At 37.1% G+C, this 27,197-nt stretch overlaps 1 protein-coding gene across 3 annotated transcripts; it reads right to left on the bottom strand.

Moving 5' to 3' along the window:
• Nucleotides 1-836: 836 nt before the first annotated feature.
• Nucleotides 837-21,300, bottom strand: LOC110023226. Of its 3 annotated transcripts, none has more exons than XM_020722552.1 (6): nt 21,187-21,300; nt 20,200-20,359; nt 19,325-20,068; nt 18,792-19,236; nt 16,601-16,682; nt 837-1,152 (listed from the first exon to the last, which is right to left on the bottom strand). In XM_020722552.1, exons 1-6 carry the CDS (start codon nt 21,214-21,216, stop codon nt 1,129-1,131), a joined length of 1,485 nt encoding a protein of 494 aa, XP_020578211.1. In that variant the 5' UTR covers nt 21,217-21,300; the 3' UTR covers nt 837-1,128. The 3 variants fall into 3 exon arrangements, with proteins under 3 accessions (XP_020578211.1, XP_020578196.1, XP_020578203.1); XM_020722537.1 differs by lacking the exon at nt 837-1,152 and adding an exon at nt 9,889-10,476; XM_020722544.1 differs by lacking the exon at nt 837-1,152 and adding an exon at nt 10,461-10,530.
• Between the last annotated feature and the right edge of the window lie 5,897 nt (nt 21,301-27,197).

Genomic DNA, 27,197 nt, shown 5'->3' with positions numbered 1-27,197 from the left:
TCATGAAAATTTGTGGTTATGACAGCAGAGACGGGGAATTGAATATGTGAAAAAAAAGCTCATAAAAAGATTATATAAAAAAAAAATAAAAATAAAAATAAAAATAAAAAGTTTATATCAAAAAAAAAAAAAAAAACCTCAAAAATCACCTTCTTTCCCTCGTTACCATCAGATTTGCAAGCCACCTCTTTTCCACCTTCTCGACCACCACGATCTCCACCTTATTCGCGTCCCTCTGTCTCTCTATTCTTAGGTGGCCTAAGGCAGGTCTTCAAAAATCTCATATGTACATTTATAGCATGAGCTTAAATAGGCTATTACAACATTTCAACCCCTTAACTTCTTCAATATTCTTTGATTACCGATAGGACTCTACACAAGGTTCAATTCTCAACACTCTCTCTCAAGATGGGCAAAAAATATCCACTAAGCCCATCTTATCGCATAACCTAGACAAATCTAATGAACTAAGTCCTTTAATAAAGCAGTCAACCACTTGCTCTCTAGTAGCTAGATGACTTAGCTCCAGTAGCTCATTATTCGGCTTTTCCTTGATGAAGAATCTATCAATCTTTATATGTTTGGTTCTATCATATTGCACTGGGTTTGAAGTTGTATCTCTTAGGCTGACAAATATTACCCAAATAATTTTGTTGGTATACTCTGTCCCATTACCAGACTTCAATACTTCAACATTGTACTATATTGAGTTTGGATTGCCTTGTGAAAGAATTTAAAGTAATCAAACACATCGCCCTTTTTCATCAAATATAGCCAAGTAACTCGAGAAAATCAATAAAAAAATATCACAAAATATTGATAACCGTTTATAAAATTTGTAGAATAAGGTCCCCAAACATTAGAATGAATCAAGTCAAAAAATACTAGAACTCCTACTCCTATAACTGAAATAAGAGCTCCTAATAAGCTTGTCAAAATCACAAACAGCACAAATAAGCTTTTGTTTATTCGTCTTTTCATACAAAAAAAGATACAACCGGCAACTACAAGTTGAGTACCTCTCAGGTTCTCCATCACTCTATATCATGGATGTCAAAAATGAGTTCATCCCCTCCCGTTCCAAGTATTAGAGTTCACTATGCCACGTTCCAGTCTCAAATGCTCGCATCATCCCTTTTTTTTTAAGTTCTCCTTAAAAATAAAAAAAAAAACCAACACATTTTAGTTGGAGAATAATGACACTAATGAACGAAAAATTTTCTGAAAGAGGAATAAACTAAAATTGGGCAAAGTCATATAATTGGTACCTGTTATGGTATGACTCATATACCATATCGGGACAGACGCTGGATCGAAGCGGAGCGGAGCGGAGCGGAGCGGAAGAATCTATCCAAATTGGGAAGTTACGTGGGTTGGGGTGCGGGGGCAAAGCCCCGCGGTATGGTACAGGGGTAATGTTGTAATTACGTATTGTGCTTAGGTTTACTCTTGGGGTTATAAATAGGCATGTTAGTAACCCCAGGAGGTATCCCTGGATTCTGTAACCTCTTTTTTGAATATTGAAAGGAACTCGTCGCTCTGCTCCCGAGGACGTAGGCATCTTTGTCGAACCTTGTTAAATCTCTGTGTTCTTCTGGAATTGTGTCGATCACTGTTTTTCTTCGCCCTAATTTTCTCAACAAGTGATATCAGAAACAGGTTGGAGGGGAAGAAATTTTCGGCGAGGGTTTTGTCGCTGTGTCTTCGGATGGACTTCAGCGGATCTACGTAGGAAGAAGATCGGCGGCGGTGCAGGCTTCATTCGCGGAACTGGCGGAGCAGACAAATCGTTCGTAAGGAGGTTTGCGGGAGCTTCGCAGAACAGTTCGTGAATTTTCTGGAGGAAGAGTTCGTGAATCACGACACTCTGCAGAGAAAATTTGGCAAGCTGTCTTGCGGCCGGTTAAAGTTTGGCGATCAGGACTGCGAGCGGGGGCGGCGTCTGCGACTCGGCTTCGGTAGAGCAGCAGCAGAAGAGTTCGCGAGTTAGGCGGGCGGATCGGCTTCAAGGTCAGTTCTGCAGGTGGACGAGCGATTTTCTGTGCGTGGAAGACGGAGGAATAACCTTTCCTTCTGCTGGAATCAGAAAATTCTTTTGCTGGAGTTTCCAAGCGGACGAAAGGTTGCTTTCCCGAATTGTTGGAGTTCCTTCTCAATTGGCGAGGAGAAGGCTAAGGAAGGAAGAGAATCCGGAAGAAATCTTGGATTTCTATCTGTTACTTGCTTGAGGAACTTTCCGTCAACAGAAGAAGCAGGAGAGAGGAAATTCTGAATTTCTTAGGCTGAAAGGAATTCCTTCTTCCGTTGCTGCTTGAGAAATTGGAAATATTCCCTTGCTTTCCATTGTTGGTTGCCTTGCTTCAATTGTTGACAAGCCTGCGGAGAGAAGCTTCTAAGGATTCAAGGAATATTCCTTTGCTGGAAAGGAAGTTGGAGGGAATCAAGGAATTTACATTTTGCTGCACGAAGCCGGAATTTAAATTGCAGGGAAGTTTTTTGAATTTTGCTTAATTAAAGAAAAGTTTTCAAACTAAGCAAATTTAATTAAAGATTTCCTTTTCTGAATAAGGAGAGAAAATTTTTTTCTTTACTCGAAGATTTCAATTTTTCTTTTAAAAAAAAAAAAGATGGGTTCTGAGCAAGGATTTTTGCAGAATTTTTTTTTTAAGAAAAATTTTGTTGCAGGATCAATTTTCAGATGGTTTTTCTGGTGCAAAATTCTATGTTGTGAAGTTTGACGGAACTGGTAACTTCGGATTGTGGCAAACCAGGGTAAAAGATTTGTTCGCTCAATAGGGAATCTTGAAAGTTTTGCGGGCAACAAAACCAGATGCCATGGAGGATGAAGATTGTGAAGAATTACAACAGCGAGCGGCAGCGACGATACGACTATGCTAGCAGATGAGGTTATGTATCACGTGATGAATCTGAAATCTCCATGAGAAGTTCGGAAGAAATTGAAAACTCAATTTATGGCAAAATCTCTGACGAACAAGTTGTATCTGAAGCAAAAGTTGTATGGGCTAAAGATGCAGGAAGGTTCTGATCTGGCGCAGCATTAATGGCTTCAATCAAATAATCACAGCCCTGCCACGGCTTGATGTGAGTATTGAGGATGAAGATCGAGCAATGATTTTGTTATGTTCGTTGCCCTCTTCCTATGAACACCTGGTGACTACTCTCACATATGGGAAAGAAACTATCAAAGTGTATGAGATTACTGCAGCGTTGTTGGCTCACAACCAGCGGAAGCAGAATGCAGGGGGAAGCTCTCACGGTGACAGTTTATATGTGAAGAGTAAGCAGGATCGTGGAAGAAAGAAAGAGAATAAGGGATCTGGAAGGCGAAATTCCATATCAAAGTCTGGAGGCAAAAAGAAAATTCATTGCTACAAGTGCAAGGAGTCAGGTCATATGAAGCGAGATTGTCCAAAGCTGAAGAAGCAGACTAGGGAGAAATGTGATACTTCATCAAAGTCTGTAAATGTGGTGCAGAGTGAAAATTCATACTGCAGTGATGGCGATATGCTCTCAGTTTCATCAACTCAGTTCACGAATGCATGGATTCTTGATTCAGAGTGCTCTTATCACATAACACCTAACAGAGAGTGGTTTACTTCATACAGGTCAACTAATTCTGACTCAGTCTATTTGGGTGATGATGGATGCTGCAATATAGTTGGTATTGGAGAAGTCAGAATTCAGATGTATGATGGCACAATTAGAACGTTATGTGATGTCAGACATATTCCAGATCTGAAGAAGAATTTGATTTCCTTGGGCACTCTACACATAAATGGTTTTATTCATAAGGCTGATGAGGATAGGGAAACCATCAGAATTGTTAAGGGTGCACTGACGGTGATGAAAGGAAAGTTGACTGCAGGTAATATCTACATACTGTTAGGGAGTACAGTTGTAGATGGAATTCATTCTGTGGAGTCAGATAATGACAGTACAAAGCTATGGCATATGCGTCTGGGTCATCTCAGTGAGCGTGGGATGACATAATTGCATAGAAGAAATATGCTGCATGGGGTTAAAAGCTGCAAGCTCGATCTTTGTAAGTTCTGTATTCTTGGAAAACAGACTAGAGTCCGTTTTATGACTAGAAAACACAAAACTGAAGAAATCCTTGATTATGTGCATTCTGATGTATGGGGCCCTATTAGGGAGCTATCATTGGGAGGATCTCAGTATTTCGTTACCTTTATTGATAATTTCTCCAGAAAAGTTTGGGCGTACTTCTTGAAGCAGAAATCTGAAGTCTTCTCTAAATTCAAGCTGTGGAAAGCTAAGGTGGAGAACCAAACTGACAGAAAGATCAAGTATTTGAGGTCTGATAATGGCACAGAGTACACAGATTCGCAATTTCAGAAGTTCTGTGAGGAGCATCTGGGGAGAAATGTGATACTTCATCAAAGTTTGTAAATGTGGTGCAGAGTGAAAATTCATACTGCAGTGATGGCGATATGCTCTCAGTTTCATCAACTCAGTTCACGGATGCATGGATTCTTGATTCAGGGTGTTCTTATCACATAACACCTAACAGGGAGTACAAGTCAACTAATTCTGGCTCAGTCTATTTGGGTGATGATAGATGTTGCAATATAGTTGGTATTAGAGAAGTCAGAATTCAGATATATGATGGCACAATTAGAACGTTATGTGATGTCAGACATATTCCAGATCTGAAAAAAAATTTGATTTCCTTGGGCACTCTACACAGAAATGGTTTTATTCATAAGGCTGATGAGGATAGGGAAAGCATCAGAATTGTTAAGAGTGCACTGACGGTGATGAAAGGAAAGTTGACTGCAGGTAATATCTACAGACTGTTAGGGAGTACAGTTGTAGGTGGAGTTCATTCTGTGGAGTCAGATAATGACAGTACAAAGCTATGTCATATGCGTCTGGGTCATCTCAGTGAGCGTGGGATGACATAATTGCATAGAAGAAATATGCTGCATGGGGTTAAAAGCTGCAACTCGATCTTTGTAAGTTCTGTATTCTTGGAAAATAGACTAGAGTCAGTTTTATGACTGGAAAGCACAAAACTGAAGGAAACCTTGATTATGTGCATTCTGATGTATGGGGCCCTACTAGGGAGCTGTCATTGGGAAGATATCAGTATTTCGTTACCTTTATTGATAATTTCTCCATTAAAGTTTGGGTTTACTTCTTGAAGCAGAAATCTGAAGTATTCTCTAAATTTAAGCTGTGGAAAGCTGAGGTGGAGAACCAAACTGACAGAAAGATCAAGTATTTGAGGTCTGATAATGGCACAGAGTACACAGATTCGCAGTTTCAGAAGTTCTGTGAGGAGCATGGGATTCAGAGGCATTTTTCAGTGACTGAATGCAGGGCTTCCTAAGAGTTTCTGGGCAGATGTTGTGAATATGACATGCAATCTCATCAATAGATCACATCGAACATCATTGGGTGGCAAGGCCGCAGAAGAGGTATGGACGGGTAATCCAGTTAAATTTGATCATTGACGGATTTTTGCATGTCCTGCTTATGTGCATGTACCTGGAGATGAAAGATCAAAACTTGATGCAAAATCCAAGAAGTGCATCTTTCTGGGCTACAAGAAAGGTGTGAAATGATACAAGTTTTGGGATCCGATTGCAAAGAAGATGGTGATCAGTAGAGATGCAGTTTTTGATGAGCAGTTTATGTTACAGCAGAATCAAGACGGTGTCAGAGAAGAGTTCTAGTTCAGATGCAGTGCAGATGGATTTAGAACAACAGCCAGTAGCTTCTGAGAGAGGTGAAAGTTCAAATCCAACACCTAATGATTATATTTCAGATGATCTGCAGAATTACAATCTAGTCAGAGATAGATAGAGACGCACCAATGTAAGGCCTCCTAGCATATTGGGTTATGAAGACTTGGTCTCTTGTGCACTTCTCATTAGTAGCGATGATTCAGCCACTTTTCAAGAAGCTATCACTAGTCAGGAGAAAGAAAAATGGATGGGTGCAATGGTTGAGGAGATGGAGTCTTTGCAGAAAAATCGCACTTGGGAGCTAGTTCAACTTCCAGAGGGAAAGAGGGAAATTCCAGAGGGAAAGAAGGCTATTGGGTGCAAATGGGTCTACAAAAGGAAGCCAGCAGTATCAAAAAAAGAATGGGAAAAGTTCAAGACTCGATTAGTTGCAAAGGGATTTTCACAGCAGAAGGGGATAGATTATGATGAAATATTTTCTCCTATGGTCAGACATACTTCAACAGACATATCAGGGCAGTGCTTGCATTAGTAGTCATTTGAGATTTGCATTTGGAGCAGATAGATGTTAAAACTGCTTTCTTGCATGCTGATTTGGAGGAGCAGATTTACATGGAGCAACCAGAAGGGTTCACTCAACCTAGACAGGAGCATGTGGTTTGCAGGTTAAAGAAATCGTTGTATGGGCTGAAACAATCTCCAAGACAATGATACAAGCGATTTGACTCCTACATGATGCAGATTGGCTACAGGCGATGTGGGGATTGTTGGTGTGTATTTGTTGAAAGCCCTTTTGAGGGGTTTCTTATTTACTGTATGTTGATGATATACTGATTGCTGCAAAGAATATGAATGATGTCTATGATTTGAAAGTTTTATTGAGCCAGAAATTTGACATGAAAGACTTGGGTCATACGAAGAAGACTCTTGGAATGGAGATTCATCGAGATAGAGGCTCAAGTCGATTATGTCTATCTCAGCGAGGCTTTGTTGAGAAAGTGCTGGAAAGGTTTGAGATGATCAATGCAAAGCCTGTGAACACTTTTTTGGCAAATTATTTTAAGTTTTCTTCAAAACAGTGTCCTAAGACTGATACAGAAATTGAAGACATGACAAAGGTTCCATATGTCAGTGCAGTTGGCTGCGTGCAGTATGCTATGGTATGTACTCGTCCTGATTTGGCTCATGCTGTTAGTCAAGTCTTCATGTTGTTAGTTAGTCAAGTCTGCAAATACATGGCTAAACCTGGAAGGCGACATTGGGAAGCAGTCAAGTGGATTTTCAGGTATCTGAAGGGTACTGTAGGACATGGAACATGGAATTATAGTCAGAAGAATGATCCTTCAGTTGTGGGGTATGTTGATTCAGACTATGCAGGTGATTTGGATGGCAGAAGGTCTACAACTGGGTATGTGTTTACTCTTGGTGGAGGGCCTATATGTTGGAAATCAACAATTCAGTCTATTGTGGCATTATCTACAACTGAAGCAGAGTACATGGCAGTAGCTGAAGCTGCTAAAGAAGCCTTATGGCTTGCTGTGCTAGTAATGGAACTAGGCTTTGAGCAAGGTGAAGTTCAGTTGCATTGTTATAGTCAAAGTGTTATTTATCTGGCTAAGAACCAGGTGTACCATGCGAGAACCAAGCACATTGATGTCAGGTATCACAAGATCAGAGAGTTGATTGCTTCTGGGGAGATACTGTTGCAGAAGGTTCATACTGATGAGAATGAAGTTGATATGTTGACCAAGCCAGTTACTATCAACAAGTTCTTGCATTGCTTGGACTTGTTGAATGTTTGCAGTTGCTAGAGAAGCATGGTGGCCCAACCCACAGTGGTGCAGGTGTAACTCCCAGGTATTCTTCTCCTAAGGGGCTGGATATTCTCTAAGGTGGAGATTTGTTATGGTATAACTCATATACCATATCGGGACAGACGCTAGATCGAAGCGGAGCGGAGCGGAAGAATCTGTCCAAATTGGGAAGTTACGTGGGTTGGGGTGCGGGGGCAAAGCCCCGCGGTATGGTACAGGGGTAATGTTGTAATTACGTATTGTGCCTATGTTTACTCCTGGGATTATAAATAGGCATGTTAGTAACCCCATGAGGTATCTCTGGATTCTGTAACCTCTTTTCTGAATATTGAAAGGAACTCGCCGCTCTGCTCCCGAGGACGTAGGCATCTTTGCCGAACCTCCTCGTTAAATCTCTGTGTTCTTCTGAAATTGTGTTGATCACTGTTTTTCTTCGCCCTAATTTTCTCAATAGTACCCTTCAACGTACCCCTTGCCAACTACAAGTTGTGATGTATTATCAATAGTCTGAATGCTCTCTAGTACAGCTAGGAGAGTATAGAAAAACTCTTTTACTTGTTATATGTCAAGATGCACTAGAATCTATTATCCATTTTGATGATCTTGTGGTGGAAATAGAAGCAAGATCAAGTGCATCACAAGTGCCTTTGTCTGAGTAAGCATAAGTGACAATGTTACTATTTGATGATGACTGGTTGAAAGCAACCTCAGCCCCATCTCAGTTGTTTTTTGCATCCTCTTCAAAAACTCCAGACACTTATTGGTAAAAATCACACGTCTCTCCCTCCTCTGATACCACATTTGTCGGTAGCCTCCTTTCCACATTTTCGACCACCACAACCTCCACCCTTTCCACGTCCACCTATCTCTTTTTCCTTAGGTGACCTAGGAAAGATCTTGCTAAGATGTTTGACTTCACCAAAGTTGTAGCACTTGAGAGTCTCCCCCTGGACACCTATCATACCTGAGCTCGAGACAGCTAACGTTGATCGCGCACCTATAAGTCCACTCGACTTAGAGTGTAGCTTCATGTGACTCTCCTCCTATATCATTGCAGCAATGGGCTCATCCACTGAAGGGATAGTTGCTTGAGCTAGGAGGACTAATCTCCTCTAATCAAAGGTCGGGTTCAGAAGGGTCAAAAAGTGCATAATTCTCAAATGTGTAAAGATCTCCTCTTTCTTCCACTCTGAATCGCAGCAAGTCGACATTGGTGAGAAGTGATTAAGATATGCCCGCATCCACTCCAAATATGGTGTATTCCTGGATCGATATATCACCATGTATCATTGTTTCTATCTCACACTGAATTTAAAACACTCTCATGTGATTCGTCGTCCCAACATAAATCCTCTTCATCTTTGCCTAGATGCCCCTCACTTTTCGAATGTCATCTACTGATGAGACAATCGATGGACCATCGGGTTAAGAAGCTAGGAGTAAAGTAAGGCGTGTATAGCCTCTAGTCATCCCCCTCAGCATTGTCATCCTCTAGCTCAGCCTCGACTCCCGTCAGATATCCATCTAGTATCTTCCCTATTCGAGTAACGTCGATCATACGCGACCAACTCAAATACGTGATCGGTCCATCAAGCTTCAGATCCATAAAAGGGAGATATAGCTTCACTTGCGTCAGAGCTTCAGATCTTGAGGCAGTGGCTCCCATCGAGACACTAGCTCCCTATATAAATCCGATCAAGACGTTTAGAAATTTATGACCATTCTTTTCCAGATACTTCAATCATTTACCTCTTACATCACGTCCTTTTCCTGACACTTTCAATCACAAAGATCCAAATCTATATCACACACGACTTCTTTCCTCTTCTTGATTCAATCTTTATCTACTTCAGCCTCAAGATCGAGATCCAACTCATTAAACTTTCTCTCACCTTCCGCTCCACATCCCTTACGCTGAAGTCACGCATCTCTTTGTTTGTTCCTCTCTGTCACCTCCCCCTGACTTCGCACAATGCTGCTCCACTCCTTCCTCTCGTAGAAAACCCAGTAGCTCTGTCCTGCCCGAATCCTCGAGATACAATCGTTTCCTCGGGATCACAATGTACAAAGAACCCTTCGTGACTGAAGGGAAGGCGACGACGTGAACACTTCCCGGGAACCTGCGGAAGTTTCGCACATCGCCACCGCAGTCGTCGGAGACCTCTATTTATCGACTGGAGCAGGTAGAGATGAGGTGAGTCGAGTCGTCAATGGTTTTATGTCATGATGGAAATCGACGAAGAGATCGAACCTGCAATACAGTCGCAATCTGTGAAGGAGAAGACGAGAGGCAGCTAACCTAGGTCAAGCTCTGATACCAAAAATAATAAATTGCTCAAAAATTTCATCCGTACATTTATAACACGGGCTTAAGTAAGGCATTACAATGTTTTACAAGTAAGCCCAGAGACTTTGTTTACCAATAGGACACTAAATAAGGTCCAATACTCAAACAATGTCTTATGTAAAGTTTCAATGACGAAAAATAAAAATTCAATTTTTACACTGATTTACTTTTAACATACACAGGAGTTTCAAAACTACAACCCTTTTCCTCTGATAACCTTATAAACAACTCACGAAGCTCATAAGTGCACTAATGGAGTACAAGATTAAACCAAAATGAGAAAAAAATTGAACGATGAGCATTCTAGGCTGGTCTTCTATAAGGGTGAATACTACACACCACTCTCTTCAATCTGACTCGCAGAGTTCTTTACTGAGCTTTAAAGAAACCAACAGCAGCATCTAAAATGAGATGGAATTCGACCGGATTGTCGTATCCGTTCCGCCTGGCGAGATATCCTCGCTGTTTGTGAGTTCAACGTGGCCTCAGCATTGGCTCGTTTCTCCTCCGCCCTTCGCTCTGTTGCTCGAAGTTTCTCTGCCATGGCCGCCTCTGCACGAGATCTCATGTTTACGGCTCGGATCTGATGGTTTTATCGAGAGAGTGGTTCATGAGTTTCCCAACAAGAATGATGCTTCTAAAAATGGTAAGATTTATCAGCAGAACAATGAATGTGGAGTTTGGTGTTGATTAAATTTGATTTAGTAGCTTTATTGTGTGATTAAATGCATAAAATTAAATTAAGGTCCCTCCTTTTTCCCAAAATTTGTGGTTTTGTTTGATATAAATTTGTTGAAACGAAAAGTATTTCATAAAATAATGTTTCCCATATGAGATTCATGAAGTACTTAACCTCATTTATTTTCTCAACAAATCGCTGTGGAGCCTAAAGTTTGATGTCTGGAGAAAATATTATACATTGGTTTGCTTCCATTGTCTTTATGTTGTCCGGAGAAACAAGATTTTAATTCTTCGCAATCAAATTACAGTAAAATCCAAAATGACGGTATGATACAAACAAACGTAGAAAAGCAATAAACAACATAGATAAATAGCAACTATGTTGATAATTGGTCAACCTATTGCTTGTCTAAAACTCCATGTAATGGGGGAGAAAGGGATTGAGCAATATAAGAAGCCTATAACTGCATGGATTTAGGGGTGTAATACTCACCTTATAACTTCCTAACACACCTAATAAACCTTGACCTACAATGACATTAACTGCTATAAAATTTATGTGATAATAATAAAATAAATAAATAAAAGAACATTCAAAGTTTACAAGAAAAACCCAAGGCAGAAAAAATCACGGGTAGAGGAAAAGAATTTATCATATTGTAGAAAAAATTCACAAAGTGGAGAGTGTAGGGCTCACATAAGACTGAACTAAACTAAGTGAATTATTTCTTGTTAAAAAAAAAAGTATTTATAGACATCAACAATACCCCTTTGAAGTAAAAAACTCAAAGAGGGTCAACAAAACAAGAGCACGCAGATTATAATCTAAAGGCTTTCATAGGATTAATCCAATGGTAGAGGCTTTCGTGTACTTAAAATTTTTATTAAGGCGAGCAAGACAACAAAATTTAGATCATAAATTTAATAATCTCCTCCTAGACAATTCTAAAAAGAATCTTCAATCTTCAACTGAATATTCCCCACCTCTCTATAAAATAACTCTAAATATAATCCATGAATACCGATCAAGCCTAAGTAATGCTCAAACTTAACAATTGAGAATGTCTTGATCATCATATCAACAAGATTATCATGGGTACAAATTTTGATCACAAAAATTTCTGGAATAAAGTGATAAGCAAAATCGAGATGTACTTAATTCTCCCGTTAAACATTTGATCTTTAGTGACATAAATACCATCATCGCTATCACACATCAATGTAATAATTTTCAAATCTTCACGGAAGCCTCCAAATAAATCTTTCAACCAAATATTTTTGCACAAGTTTTAGTAATTATCATGTACTCAACTTCACTTAATAGATAAGACCATTGCAATCTATAATACGACCTTCAAGCTAGTCGCATAACTGCGGACAATAAATTCATACCATGTAAGTGATTTCCCTCTATCATAATCTCTAGCAATATTTGAATTAACATAGCCGATGAATTTATCTATAGTTCTTTCAAACTGCAAACAAGCATCTATTATTTCACACAAGTACATGAGAACCCACTAAACTATTTTTCAATACTCTTTACGCAGATTACTCGTGAATTTGTTGACTACACTGACTGTATATGATAAGCCTAGGCGAAAACATATCATAACATACAAGAGAGATTCCACTGAACTTAAATATGAAACTTAATGTATAATCTCATCATCCGATTATGAATATAAAACTTATTAAAGTCCAAAATACATAGCTGAGTACTCACATGTTTGACTTTGTGCATATTGAACATGTGCAAAAGTTTTTTAATGTACCCCTTTTTACTTCAAAAAAATGTCTTTCTATCTCTATGAATCTTCATGCCAAGTATAGTTTTTGCAACTCCCAAAATTTTCATTTCAAACTAACCACTCAATTAAGTCATCAAATTATTAGTTTCTCTTATATTCTTGATAGCTATTAACATATCATCAACATATAAAAGAAAGTAGACAAATGACTCATCATATTCCTCTTTAAATAAATATAACTATCATAATTACTCATCTAAAACTCATGAACAATCATAAATGAGTCAAATTAGTTGTACCATTGCCTAGAGACTGTTCAAAACATAAATAGACTTAATCAATAAAAAAAGATAATCTTTTTTCCTATTACCATGAAGCCCTCAGATTGCTACATATAAATACTCTTCTCGAGCTTATATTGCAAAAATACAATCTTTGCATCAAACTGCTCAAGCTTGTGGTCATAATTAATCAAAATATCAAGTAAAGCTCAAGTTAAACAATGTCCACTGGAGAGAATACATATGTAAAATATACACCTAAAATTTGATCGAATCACTTTGCAACTATGCAACTAGTTTAGTCTTATATCTAGCACCTTCAACTCTTGATGTACTTTCTTTTTATTTTAAACACATTTACATCGAACAACTTTCTTTCCTTAATACAGTTTTACTAAATCTTAAGTACTATTTGTGTAGGAAATAAATCTCTTCCTGCATAACAATAATCCATTTATTAGAATCAACTGCATTAATTCTCTTTATAACTAGAATTTTTTTTACCACATTCGATGCCTTTAGCCAAATTTAAGACATAGGTAACGAAATCAAACTCATAATATATCTGTGGCGGCTTAATTTCTTTCCTCGTTCTATCATTGACAATAGAATATTATGGTGATCGTTGTCATGACGATGAAAAACATCATTAAAATAACTGTATAAACTTGATTAGTAAGTCATACCAGAGGATATACTTATCATAATTTGAAACACCACGTGTCTACTACACCTTTCCTCCTGATCAATATTACTAGATCTTGTAGTAGGTGTTACATGTAATAATTTAGACTTTCACCAAACACATCTCTTCTAGTGATCACTTTATTAATTTCTAGGCACCATAACTTGCATCCCTTAATTTTAATTTTATAACTAAGAAATGCCCACTCTATATATCTAAGTTATAAAATATGATTATCACATGAGCACATATAGAATAAAAAAAAATCATTAAATTAGAGGAATTAATAGGTTTACCTCACCAAATCTCCTGTGAAATCTTTTTACCAAGACTGATTGAAGTAGGGCAATTCACCAAGTAACAAGTTGTCGAAGAGTAACTTCAGCTCAAAATGATTCAAGTAACCCAGCACTTAAGAGTACAATGCACCTCCATTAGTCATATTCATTCACTTTGTTATATCATTTTGATGTAGAATAAATGTGAAGTATCTCAGAATTCCTTCTGATTATAGAAAGAACTAAAATCTTCAGAACAATACTCCAGGCCATTATCAATGTGGAGATAATTAACCTGCTCACTAGTTTGATTCTCATTTATAACACTTTTTAAATGTAATAAATACATCACGTTTGCTTCAAAAAAAAATAAATTGTTTTCTTAAAAAATCATCAATAATTGACAAAATATGTTTGAAATCACCCTAATAATATGTGGTCTAACATCCCCTCATTATCATGAATGCATGTGTTGAACTTAACTCTCATATGCTTTTCAAACATGTAGTGCTCACTGAACTCTAATTAAGTAATATTCTGAACATTAGAAAGTCCTTTTCTACTAAAGTCCAGTCATCCCATACGGCATTTTGTATCAAAATCGCATGTGCAAATGTATATTTGTTTCATCAACAAACATTGAAGAAATCATAACTGCTGCATCAGAAATCACTATAGAGTCCTGTAAGATATATAGTCCCGAGACCTTCTTTCCTTAATGATAATAAGAGTCTTTACTGATTTTAAAAATTCGACCTTCACCAAAGTACTTGTAATCTTCAACATCAAGAATACTTAAAAAAATTAAATTCATTTTCTGATTAGGGATATGTCTCGCACTCAGAGTGTTATAACAAATCATCAAACATTTTAATTATGATAGTTCCAATGTCGATTATCTTACAAAGAATATTATTGTCCATTAACAAAAAACCTTTAAACATTATTTTATAAGTTGAAAATCAATCTTAATTGGAACACATATGAAACATGCAAGTCAAATAAAAAACCTAATCATCGAAGGGTTCATTATAAGAGATAATTAAGAGTTCATCATCACTAACTTGATCAAATGATTCGATTGCCTAACTTCTTGATTAGGAGTCACTTTCTTACTCTTATTTTGTAGTTCGTGGCATTTAAATTTGATATGCTTATATAGTAATTACAACTCTTATTTTTATTCTTAAATTTTGATATACTCTTCGTATCAGCACTAAAACCACTCTCTTGAATTCTTAATCTAACAGCATAGCCTTCTACCTGAGCTGCAGGTTCTTCCAAAAGTTGTTTCATCTACTATTTAAAGGACAAAGCATAATATACTTCGTCCAGAATAAGTGTCATGACTATATAAAATAATATCTTTAAATATTGCATATGATGTAGGTAGTAAATGTAACATGATTAATATTAAATTTTCTTCATCATACGTAGCCTCCATGACCTCCAAATTAGAGAAATTTTTTAATGATAGTCAAATGATCAATAAAATATGCACCCTCAGAAATCCTAAGGTAGTACAAAAGTTGCTTCATATATGACTCACTTATAAGAATTTTTGTCATACACGGCTACTCCAAACAAAACGATTGTCTTTTTCTTCAAAACATCTTGTAGAATTTGATTTCACAAATGAAGATGAATTTGCGATAAAATCTTTTGCTCCTTCTGTTGCTTCCCTCCAATGTGCATGATGAGGGCATTTTATCAAAATCTAAGCAGTGCATCATCTAAATCTAATTGCGCCAAAATAGCCCATATTTTAGCATGTCAAAGCAAAAATATAGTGTTGTGATCCAAATCAAAATGTCACACTTCATTGTTGCCATTGTCAAAATAAAATTTAAAAAAAAAACATCACTCTGATACCACTTATTATAAAATTCTTGCATTAAACAATGAAATAAACAAAGGAAAGAATCCAAATTTTAGGCACGAAATTCAAGATGGAAAAAATAATGATCATAAGAGGAGAATTCACTCTATTGAAAAAAAGATTCCTTGTGGAGAATGTCGGTTCATAATTCATATAAGACTGAATTAAAAAAAATAGGTTATTTATTGTACAAAGAAAAAAATATATTTATAGATTTATATTAGACCTCTTAAAAGTAAAATGCTTGAGAAAGTTAATAAAGCAAGAGCACAAAATTACAATCTAAAGACTATTATAGGATTACTCAAATGGTAGAGGCCTTCAATATGCGTGCTTATAATTTCCTAGTAAGAGGTTTCGAACCAACAAAATGCAGGTCACAAATTTAACACCAATTCATCCAAACCCTCATTACGTTTATTCATATCACAGTAAAAAGATATAGCCATCAATTGGTGAACTTACATATAAGTTTTTATGTATTTGTGCATTGATTTTCACTTTCTTTTTTTTTTTTCTTTGTCCATACTTGCTATATATACTTGCTATATATAATTCGCTTAATATTGTGGCAAACAGTGTTAGCTTTAACTCCTGGATAGAGGCAAATTGGCATGGAGGAACTCAGGAACGAAAGAAATTAAAATATGTCTAGTGCTAGGATAAACCTTAAAACAATAGGCAGCAGACCCAATTATCAGGCTTACAATCACTTTTACAAGTGCATGGAACTAACGGAACTTTTGACTAGGAAAATTGGAGCAGAGAGGATAAAAATTTCCAAAACTAGGAGTATGGATTCCTAAAACATCCAGCCATAAATTTACCCGAATATGAATCTTCCCGCATCTTCCCTCCAACTAAACTTAGAAATTCAATATAATGCAACGCATTGAATTTAATAAACATGCATGAGACAACAAGAAAGCATGGAACTAACAGAACTTTTGACTAGGAAAATTTTTAGCTGAGAGGATAAAAATGACCAAAACTAGGAGTATGGAATCCTAAAACATCCAGCCATAAATTTACCCGAATATGAATCTTCCCTCATCTTCCCTCCAACTAAACTTAGAAATTCCATATAATGCAACACATTTAATTTCATAAACATGCATAAAATACCAGGAATAATTAAAAAGGAAGTATTACCTCTACTTTTCTCATTCTAGCCTCATGTTTTGCTCTTTGGTGGCTTTCCCATACTTGAATCTTGATTTCATCTCGTTTATATCTGAAAAAATATATATTTTTTAGATTAAAGAAATGAATAAAAATCAGTTACCATCATTGAGTGATAGAGAAAAAAAAAAAAAACTCGAGCGGTATGGTTAGCTACAGAGAAAGCAATAATGATTATTACAGTGATATGGTTAATTTCAAACAGTCAGTTCAGATATTTGTAAAAGGAAAGTAATAACAATTAGTGTAAGATATTTCAAGGATTTTTTTTAATGTTTCAAGAAAAATATAATAAACATCACATTGCTTCCAGCAGAGCTCAGAAAAATTAGATTTAACTAACAGGAAACCATACAGCAACTACTACAGCTTTAGTAAGCAAATAGCACTGATTAAGGAACATAAACTTGAATGAAAAGTGCTGTATCACCTCAAGTGGATTTAATCAAACCCCAGTTCTCCCCGTTACAACCTGATACTCAAGTCTCATTCCATGCAATTGGATTTTCTTAGAAAAAACACGCTAATCTAGCTGATATTAGACTGCAATAAGCGTCTATTTTACTCAAACATGATAAGAATGATTAACTTTGAACCATGGACAGGGACGTGTTGACACAAACACGACACATAGCCATGCTGACGATATAACTATAAAAAATAGAATATTATATGTCATGGACACAATATCAGATTTTGTAAGTTACTAATATAAAATATGTAATTTATAGTATTTTTTAAGTGAAGTGTATGATCAAAGTACGTTAAACTGAATCAAGCGATCGTGGACGGAACACGTAGCAGAGAATCAATAACTGTAAGCACAAAGAGCTATCAATCGGGACGAAGCAGGTGATCCAGTGAAACGAATCGAAAAGGCCGACCGAATAAATAGATGAACGGCTCGCTAACCTAGGAGAAAGCGAAGCGGAGAACCGACGAGTAACAATTCGGCCATAATGATGGTTATCTTGATAGTTACGGCAGCCAATCGGCAATAGAAAATTTTAAGAGCATCATTGACATTTCGAAATGTAACTTTTACCTAGTATAAATTTAGGAACATTAACATGTAAAAATGAAAACGTGGAAGAAAAACAAAGAGATATATTGCTGAAAATATATTCTTAAGGCTCTTAAATATCTTTACCCCTCTTTTTCTCATTCGCTTCTTATTTACGCTCTATTTCTTGGGTATGATACACAGACAAATATTAGTTTAACATGATAATCTCACTCAATAAAGTATAATATCATATGCATAAACTTCACAAAAAGAAACTTATCATAATAAAAGAAAAGCTTTATCACACGTGACAATTGTCATTTTTTAGCAACACTCCAATATTAGCATCTATTAATCGTTGTTAATTGTCACACATTTTGTGTGTGTATTCATATCTCAAAGTGGGTTAGCTCTCATGCTTATAGCCTTGTAAAATATCCAAACCATGATCGAACATATCTTACCTGCGCCAGAATCTAATTTTGTCTTGAAATACTATTGGCCCAATTTTGAGTGTGTCAAAAGAACACTATCTAACAAGTGCACAACAAAAATATGAACGATATTTGAAAGCATTTGTGCTTCCTATATGATTAGAAATGATTTTATTTGAGGTGCTTTTAGAGGCCCTTAAGAATAATAGACTCGTGAGTAGCTTTACTCAATTTAAAAAAAAATTGTATTCCCCAGATTCGCCCATCAAGGTATCACTATCCGCCCATTAGGGTATCACCTGCCCCTCTTCATCGGGCTTTTACTAGGAGCACTCGATGCATATATTTTCATGGCGTTAAAATTTTCTACAAACAGCAATACAAAACTGAGACACTTATTTATCAATGCACTAAGCTCACTTGATAATCCCTCCCCTCCAATACTCACCAGCTGCCACGCATACACAAACCCATATACATTTCTAATCCCACCAGAAAATTTAAAGGTACTATATATTGGCAAAGGACAGACAAAGTTTGGGGAGAAACAGGAAAATGAATGAAAAAAAGCTAGAAACATTCAATTTACCACCTGAAAAGCATAATCTTCTTTGTCTAGCAAAAAATACAAATGTGTGGTTAAGAAGTTAACAACAAGATCCTCTAAATAGGCAGAAACTTGATAGGAGCAAACTATAGTATAAGGGCACGTAACAACTACCTGGACAAGTACTTAGATTTCTCAGCTTCTTCCCAAGCTGCAGCACAAACTTGATAATCCAGCTTCTCAGGTTCTTCCTCATCAATTTTTTTATTAAAATGAGAATTATGCTCTGTCTCTTTGCTAGCCCAGGAGGCTATGTTCAGTTTACCAAGCTGTAAGCCAAGCGCTGCAATTTCTTGTCTAGTTTTCAGCTGCAATTCCCTTTCAGAAAATTCCACCTTTTTACCATCTTTCTGATAATCCTTTTCATTCTTAGTAGTGGGGGAACTCATATCCATTTCTACTGATCTAATTCTTGGAGATGTGGGGATTGAAGATAATGGGCTACGGCTAGGTGTTAAATTTTCAATAGGTGTTGCTGTTCTTGATGGCTCCTGACTTGGAAATGGAGTCATCTCTGTGCCTACATCTCTCATTGATACCAGCTGTTTGTCAGAAATGTCTGCAATAAAAATTAATAAAAAAATGTTTGCTGTATTCTTCAGCTAAAAAGCCACCTTTAACAATATGCATGAGAATAATAACAAAACCTGCAGTTTCAGAAGGAAAACTCTCCGGAACTAATAATTTTTCATGATTCAAATCCTTCGGAAGTTGACCGAAACTGACAAAATCACCACTATCTTGAGAAGGATATGCCAAACAATTTGCATCATTTGATGAAGCTGAAATCGCATGCAATCCCTCAGAAACAAATGAAAACTTTTCTGCCATATTTTGTGGATTAAAATTGCTGGCTGATTGCTGAATCCCAAAAGGCTTCTGATCCATAAGAATTGATTCTGGAGCAATCCTTGCCCCGCTGGAATTTACCAACCTATTGCACTGATACTGCACTGAATTCTTCTTCGATTCATTTTCCTGCACTGCTTGCCTATTAACAAGCCATTTTTCTGCATCATTCCATTTCGATGGAATATGCCTAGAGAAAGGACCAATAGCTGGATGTTGGGAAACTTTTCCTGCTCGATGGAACTCAAAAGCCGAAGTGCTTGCACTCTCATGGCCACTGTCACAAGCAATATCATCTACTTCCTGCTGCTTCATAGGGTGCACTGTGCAGCAGTTGTTTCCAAGTTTGGGTTGATAAGAAGAATTACAACTATTATTCTGGTTTTTTGTATATTTTGTCTCAGAAACTCCTTTAAAAAAAGAATTTGAAGAAGAAGACTGGTTTTGAAAGCCTTCACCATTTCGCGAGGGTTCTTTGAAACAAAACTGAGTTTTATGAGACCTAGTGTTAATGGAAGAGATTGTAGAATCCTTAGAGCCAACTGTAAGAAGCACAGCATAGAACTCATGGTGAAAAGTCAATAAACAAAAAATTGGAAGAATGAGTATTATGATCATTAAAAAGTAGCCCAAAATCAAGAAAATTGCTTCTAGTGATACAAAATTTACCAACCTTCATCATCAAGATCATCAGCCAGTAAATTTCTCTTAGCAAACTCTGTGTCCTCAAGCTTGGATGGGGAAGCTCTTGAGGAACATCCCTCTTCCTTTCTTTTGATATGTTGAGCTCCGAGAATTTTCATCCTTAGTTTAGTGGGAGAGATAATTCCTAACTGCATTAATTGAAGAAAAATCTAATTTGTAATCCAATGACAATCATTTCGGTTACTTGAGAATAAAAATAAGGCCCATCAATTCAAAAAAGACAAAGATTTTTACCCTGACTTTGGATCTATTGCTTTTGAAACTGAGATTAATTTTTACTTCAATTAAAATTAACTCTTACTTAAAAGGTTTGAATCTTCTCAGTATTATACTGAGATCTGAACTGAAGCAATAAATAACACACACAGGCTTTATATTACGATGAACTCTTACTCTTCATCGTTCACAGGTGCCTCTGCAGGCCTGAATTTATTACAGAAATCGCATTTATAAAGTTTTATATTAGGCAACAGGCAACACAATCAATAACTCTCATTAAAGCTGTCGGCAGAAAGAATGGCTTCCTCCAAAAAATTTGCAGATGCAAATTCTACTATTGCTATTCAATTCAAAATATTCTGCAAATAAGATGGAGATTGCACTGAAATAAAAAAGACGTAGGATTCGTAGTCCATTCTTCAAGAAAAAAAACTATATCTTGAACAATAAGTGGATTATTTCACCAGAAAATGCTTCTTGCGACGTGGAAATCTCGGAGAACACGAGAATCACAAAACCCTTGCAGATTATTGACAGAAAAAAAGAGATAGAAACGATGTGCGGCCGGGTAGAAAGTATTTTCAAAATAAAAAAGCAGTTAGAACCTAGAAGTAAATCAAAAAATTCGTTGCAGAACTCTCATTAATTAATGGCTTCCCAAGCTAGTAAGCAAGCATTTTAGAGAGCTAAAGAAGAGATGGTTTGCTTTGTGAATAAGAGAAACGGGGACTCATACCTGAACTTTGTGAATCCTCTCGTAGTCCATGGATGCAAAAGGTGAGATGCAGAGACTCACCCACAGAGAGACAGAGATAGAGAGAGAAGGTCGATGCAAGAGCCCTGCGAGAGCATTTTGTAGGTGAGATGAGCGAGCGGAACAGATATTAATCGCCGACTCATTCGAACTCCTCGGCAGCGTCCATCCCGTCAGGCTTCATAATTATTAAAGTAATTTTTGTAATATTTTTAAATATATATTTCATAATTATGAATTATGAGAATTGCTTCATATACTTTTATTCACTGATTTTTCATCCGTAATCGGTGCAAGTATATAATTGAATAATTATTATCTCGCTCTTAATATTGATCCAAAAAATAATGCTAAATAAAATTAAATATAAGGAGCTACAAGCTCATTTCAAGCTGAAATGGATCCAAATAGCACAATTTGAGTCATCTTGTTTTGATTTCGAGCCGATTATGAGCTAGAACTGTTCAAAATAACTCAAATTTGGGCAGCTCATATTGATTTCGAGTTGGATCGAGCTCGAACCAATTTAGATTTGAGATGGCTCAAAATTCCACATAACGAGTCGTGAGATGATTTTGATCCTCAATTCATTCGAGCCAATTTCGAACTTGCCCCAGTTCGTTAATGATCTTCAGTAGATTACTTTGACTAGGGGAGGCCCCACTGTTTAGGATTTAGGGTTTCATATTACTTGTGAGTACATGCAACTATATAAAAATCGTGTTTTTTGAATGAAAATGAAAAAAAAAAAAGTGATGGATGTTAAGCATGAGTGAGTGTCCTCAGCTTTTTTCTTTTTGAGCTTGAACCTCTGGTGAGCTGAAAAATTGGCTCATAAAATGTTTCTTGGATCACAATGGGGGAGGGCTACTCATGATATATAAAAATTGGCTTCAGTTTTTATATATAAAAGGTTACTCATAAAAGGTTACTCATGATATAAAGACTCTGTTATTCAATATCATGAGTGTAAACGGGCTAAGTATGAGCTAGCTAGGTAAAGTTTTGTTCGCATTCAACTCGTTTATAAAAGTTCGTGCTCAAAATTGGCTCTTGTTTGAGTTAGGCCCGTATGAAATTTGTTCATGTTCGACTTAATATTGATCTTGTTGTCGAATTAACTCATCTTTGTGCTAGATTTTCCAAGCATTAATTAAATTAATTAAAGTTTGTAGGTGAAAGATTTAAACATGCACACTTCTTTTGTAATAGAAGACACCTCACCACTCAGCACATGAATTATAGTTATATATATATATATATATATATATTGTTTTGGGCTAAAACAAGCTAAATTCAATCAAGTAAATAATTGTTCCAGTTCAACTCACTCATTTAACAAAAAATTCAAATAGGAGCTATTTAACAAGCCAACATAGAGCTCTTTTGCACCCTTAGCGGTACATAATTGATTATTTATCAACTTCTTCATGGAGATCCATGGCGGCTCAAAAGCATTGAAGAGCGGAGGTGGAGGGACGCTGCAATTGCTGGATGTGTGTGTATGCGCGCGAGAGAGAGAGAGAGAGAGAGAGAGAGAGAGATGAGGGGGTTTAGAGTGAGTTATCAATTATTAAGGAAAAGTGCTATTTTTGCATTTATTTTAATATTTTAGGTGCTGTAATTGTAAATATATAAATTTAAATATAAAATTGTGGGAGTCCCACATAAGATTCATAGGAGGATCCTTAAATTTAGATATTTAATTTTATAGAAGGATAATTTATTCTTCCACTCTTTCTGAAATATCATTTTTAATCCTTTTTGAAATATCACTATCTTAGGATGCGTTTATGGGAGCTTATTCATAGCGATGGCGTTTTGAGTACACCACCAGCTGCTTGGATGATGCGTTTTGGAGGCATTTTTAAAAACGTTGTTCCCAGGTTTATATTAAACGAGAATCGCGGCGCGATGCTCGTTTTGTCTGAGCAAAAGACATATGTTGCCTCGTAGCACTCGCCTGCTTCCTTCTCGCGCACGACTGAAACCTTGCTGCCTGCCCTCGCTCATCTGCCTCCCTCTACCGATCGAAGCTCGGCTTGCTCATCCACCTCCCTCTACGACGAAGACATCTTGCTCGACTCCTTCCTGCCGAATCGAAGCCCCATTCGTCTCCTCTCCTTTCGGCGTCGAACAGCGCTCGGCTTCGCCTCCCTCACTCGACCTGCTCCCTCTCTTGACAGAAACTTGCTCGTCTCGCCTCCTTCCTCCTCATCTCACCAAAATCTGATGTCTCACAAGAGCATCCTTCCTGAAGGTATAATTTTTTTTTAAAAAAAAGCAAAATCGATCGATGCCTTTGGCTGCCACAATTCATCATCAGTATCTACATATAATTATATCTCATGAAGGATGCCAACTATTACTTATGTTATTTTTTAAAATGGGTATATGTTTTAATTTCATTTCATGGACAGAATGATCATTTATCCAGAATCAGTTGTTTTCCAAACGCACAAATCAAACAGTCAGACAGTTTATCAAGATCAGATGTTTATCAGCAGCTCATCAGGATAAACAATTTATCATGATAAGTTGGATAAGCTGCAGCTGTTGAGTTTTGGAGCTCGGTTTGATCGCTCCGGCTCTCGCTCTTCTGATCGCAAAATATCGCGACCTCGCTCCCGCTCTCGATTGCGAAAAGTTGTGACCCCAACTCTCATTCCCGCCTGGCGTCAAATCGCAAACAGCGCCAACAGCTCCCGCCTTCCTCTGTCGCGAAGCAAAGCATCCCTTCGCTCCTTGTTGTTTCGCGATAAAAGAGCGACTCTCTTTCAGAATTAGTTTATTTCACAACCCTTTTTTGTGTTCTTCTTCAGGTTTCCTCGGGATAGAGGAAGAGAAATGCAAGCAGTAGTTCCTTGCAGCAGAAGGAAGAAAAAAGAAGAAGAAGAAGAAGAATATTGTTCTTCATTGGCTTCTTCTTGGTGGCTTGTGGCATAAGAGAATTTGAGTTTATTTCTCTTGTAAGTTTATCTTCTTCGGTGTATCTCGTTGTAGAGAGAGAAGAAGAGAGAGCAACGAAGTGAGAGATTCCACCTGTAAGTCGAGACGATCGATTGGTGTAAATTCCTCAAGTAGTAAAATCCTCTGCAACTCCGTGAACGTAGACAATTTGCCTAACCATGTAAATCTGTGTGTTATGATGTGTTATTGTTTTCTGGTGTGAATTTTCTCGTTCTAATTTTTGCTTCATCATCGAAGATAGTTTTTTTATATTATATATACCACAACAGTTAGTAACAGAGTCCTGGTTTCATATCTGAGAAAGAAAAATGATTGCAGATGGAATGAAGGTTTCAAGGATCGAGAAATTTGATGGCACGGAATTTGGTTTTTGGAGGATGCATATAGATGATTGTCTCTATGGGAATAAACATCATTTTCCGTTTTTTGGGAACAGACCTAAAAGGATGGATGAGAATGAATGGAATCTGTTGGATCACAGGTTCTGAGGTTATTCAATTGACTCTATCGAGGTTCGTTGCACACAACATCGTCAATGAGAGGACGACTGCAGATCTCATAGCAGCCTTGTCAGGTATGTGAAAAGCCATCGGCGAATAACAAGATTTATTTGATGAAGAAGTTATTCAATTTGAAGATGATGGAAGGTGTTTCTGTTGCTTAACACCTGAATGATTTCAATAATATCACAAATTAATTGTCATATGTTGAAATTAATTTTGATGATGAGATACGTGCGCTGATATTATTGGAATCGTTGTCAAATAGTTGGGAAGCCATGAGGATGGTTGTTAGCAGTTTTGTAGGTAAATCTAAACTGAAATGTGATGATATTCGTGATTTAATTTTTGTCGAGGAGGTGCGCAAGAAAGATTCTGACGAGATCTCAGGTACAAGTTTGACACTGAATGTTAATTTTAGAGGGAGATGATAGGACAATAACTCGCATAGAGGGAGATTAAAATCAAAGTATGGTCAGCATGCAACCTGTTGGAATTGTGACAAGGTTGACCACATAAAGATGAACTACAGAAATCCTACGAAGATGGAGAATGATAACGAAAATGTGGTATATGAAGAAGTACATGATGCACTTTGTTGGCAGTTCATAGTTCTATTAATGATAGAAGTGAAGATGCGAGTGGGTTTGGGGCACACATTCATAGTGTTCCACAGACATATGGTGGATAACCACAGAGTTATGAAGAAATCTTGCGAGATGAAAGTTCGAGAGATGAAAGTTCGAGCAAAGCAAGTGGGAGCTAGCAGAACTTCCACCGGATAGTGTTCCACAGACAGATGTTATTTGTGTACCGATCTCCAAGTGGGAGGTTTGTTGACTTTTGGAGCCTGGTCCGACCGCTCCCGCTCTCGCTCTCCTGATCGCGAAACATCACTACCCCGCTCCCGCTCCCGATCACGAAAGCTCGCAATCCTAACTCCCAGTCCCGCCTACCGTCGATTCGCGAATAGTGCCAACCTCTCCCGCCTTCCTCTGTTGCTAAGTGAAGCATCTCTTTGCTTCTTGTTGTTTGGCAATAAAAGGAGCGGGTCTCCTTCAGATTTAGTTTACTGCACAACCTTTTTTTGTGTTCTTCTTCGAGCTTCCTCACGATAAAGGAAGAGAAGTGCAAGCAGTAGTTCTTTGCAGCAGAAGAAAGAAGAAAGAAGAAAGAATAAGAAGATTGTTCTCCCTTGGCTTCTTCTTGGTGACTTGTGGCAGAAAAGAAATTGGTTTTTTTTTCCCTTGCAAGTTTATTTTCTTCGGTGTATCTCGGTGCAAAGAGAGAAGAAGTGAGAACAACGAAGTGAGAGATTCCTCTTGTAAGTCAGGACGATCGACTGGTATAAATTCCTCAAGTAGTAAAATTCTCTACAACTCTGTGGGCGTAGCGAATTTGTCGGACCACGTAAATATGCGTGTTTCGCTGTGTTACTATTTTTTTGTGTGAATTTTCTCGTTCTATTTTTGCTTGATAATCAAAGATCGTTCTTCTATTCTATATATACCACAACAGAGCTGTCTCACTTAGCCTCTCTCACGTCCACCACCTTCCTCAAAAAAGTTATTCGTTCCACCCCTGATGTAAAATATGTAATATTAAAAGGTTTGAATGTTTTGTATATTGCACTCTTATGTACAGATTTATAAATATAAATATCAAATATTTACTTTTATCATACTTACGTGGTACGAATGTAATTTTTTAAAATTATTCTCTTAAAATAATAAAAAAATATTTCAAAGCAAATTTCGCAATTCACGGCGGGAATTTTTAATAAGAGCAGTAATCATTTAAAGTTAAGTTATTAACTAATTTTCTTACATCAAAACACGACGGTCCACAAGTGAACCCCACCGATTCTGTAGCCAGTCCAATTTATACAATTACACAGATTTAATATCCCGACCCGTAGTCGGAATAAATTTTATTCGGCGATTTAAATGGTTCCTTGCATGGGTTTTTATCGGCGATTTAAGCGTGGAGGTTAAGCTTAGAAGATATTTTCATAGATTATTATATTTTTAAAACTAATAATTATTAAATATATAAGAAAATTTTTATAAATTTATCTTGGCAAGTAAATTTGTGTCTTGTATGAATTGCGATTGAATCTTGAAATAAATTGTAAAATGAGTCAAATACTTTTAACAAGATTTAATTTTATTTGTATCAAATATTATTCAAGATTTAACATTCTTGATTTCATGTATATTGATGTGTGCTAGAAAATTCGCGACGGTAGAGTAATGAATTATCGTCTTAGTGTTGCACAAAGATTCAACACACTAAAATGAAAGAGAAAAAACCTGTGATGATATCATAAGTTTTTATGTGGAAAATCCGTAAAGAGAAAACCCACTGGGTCTGACCCGTTATAAAAATTTACTATAAGTTGATGATTACAGAAACCCATTGTTCCACAGACGGGAAAAGGGTTACAAGATTTTCAGATTGCAGTGTCGTCTGATGGTGTCCGGTCGTGGTGGTTTGCAGTGATCGGCGGGGGGGGGGGGGGGG

Source organism: Phalaenopsis equestris, unplaced genomic scaffold (assembly GCF_001263595.1).
Source record: "Phalaenopsis equestris unplaced genomic scaffold, ASM126359v1 Scaffold000002, whole genome shotgun sequence".
In the NCBI taxonomy this organism is placed as follows: Eukaryota; Viridiplantae; Streptophyta; class Magnoliopsida; order Asparagales; family Orchidaceae; genus Phalaenopsis; species Phalaenopsis equestris.
Note: the sequence above shows the minus strand (reverse complement) of the source record. Positions and strands in the feature narration are given on the sequence as shown.

Bases quoted from the DNA above. Each gene is read 5' to 3' on its own strand.
- LOC110023226 (XM_020722537.1), bottom strand. From the start codon at position 21,216: ATGGACTACGAGAGGATTCACAAAGTTCAG. The intron at 20,360-21,186 runs GTATGAGTCCCC...CAATTAATGCAG, and splicing joins AGAGGATTCACAAAGTTCAG to TTAGGAATTATCTCTCCCAC. The intron at 16,683-18,791 runs GTAGTTGTTACG...ATATTTTTTCAG, and splicing joins AAATCTAAGTACTTGTCCAG to ATATAAACGAGATGAAATCA.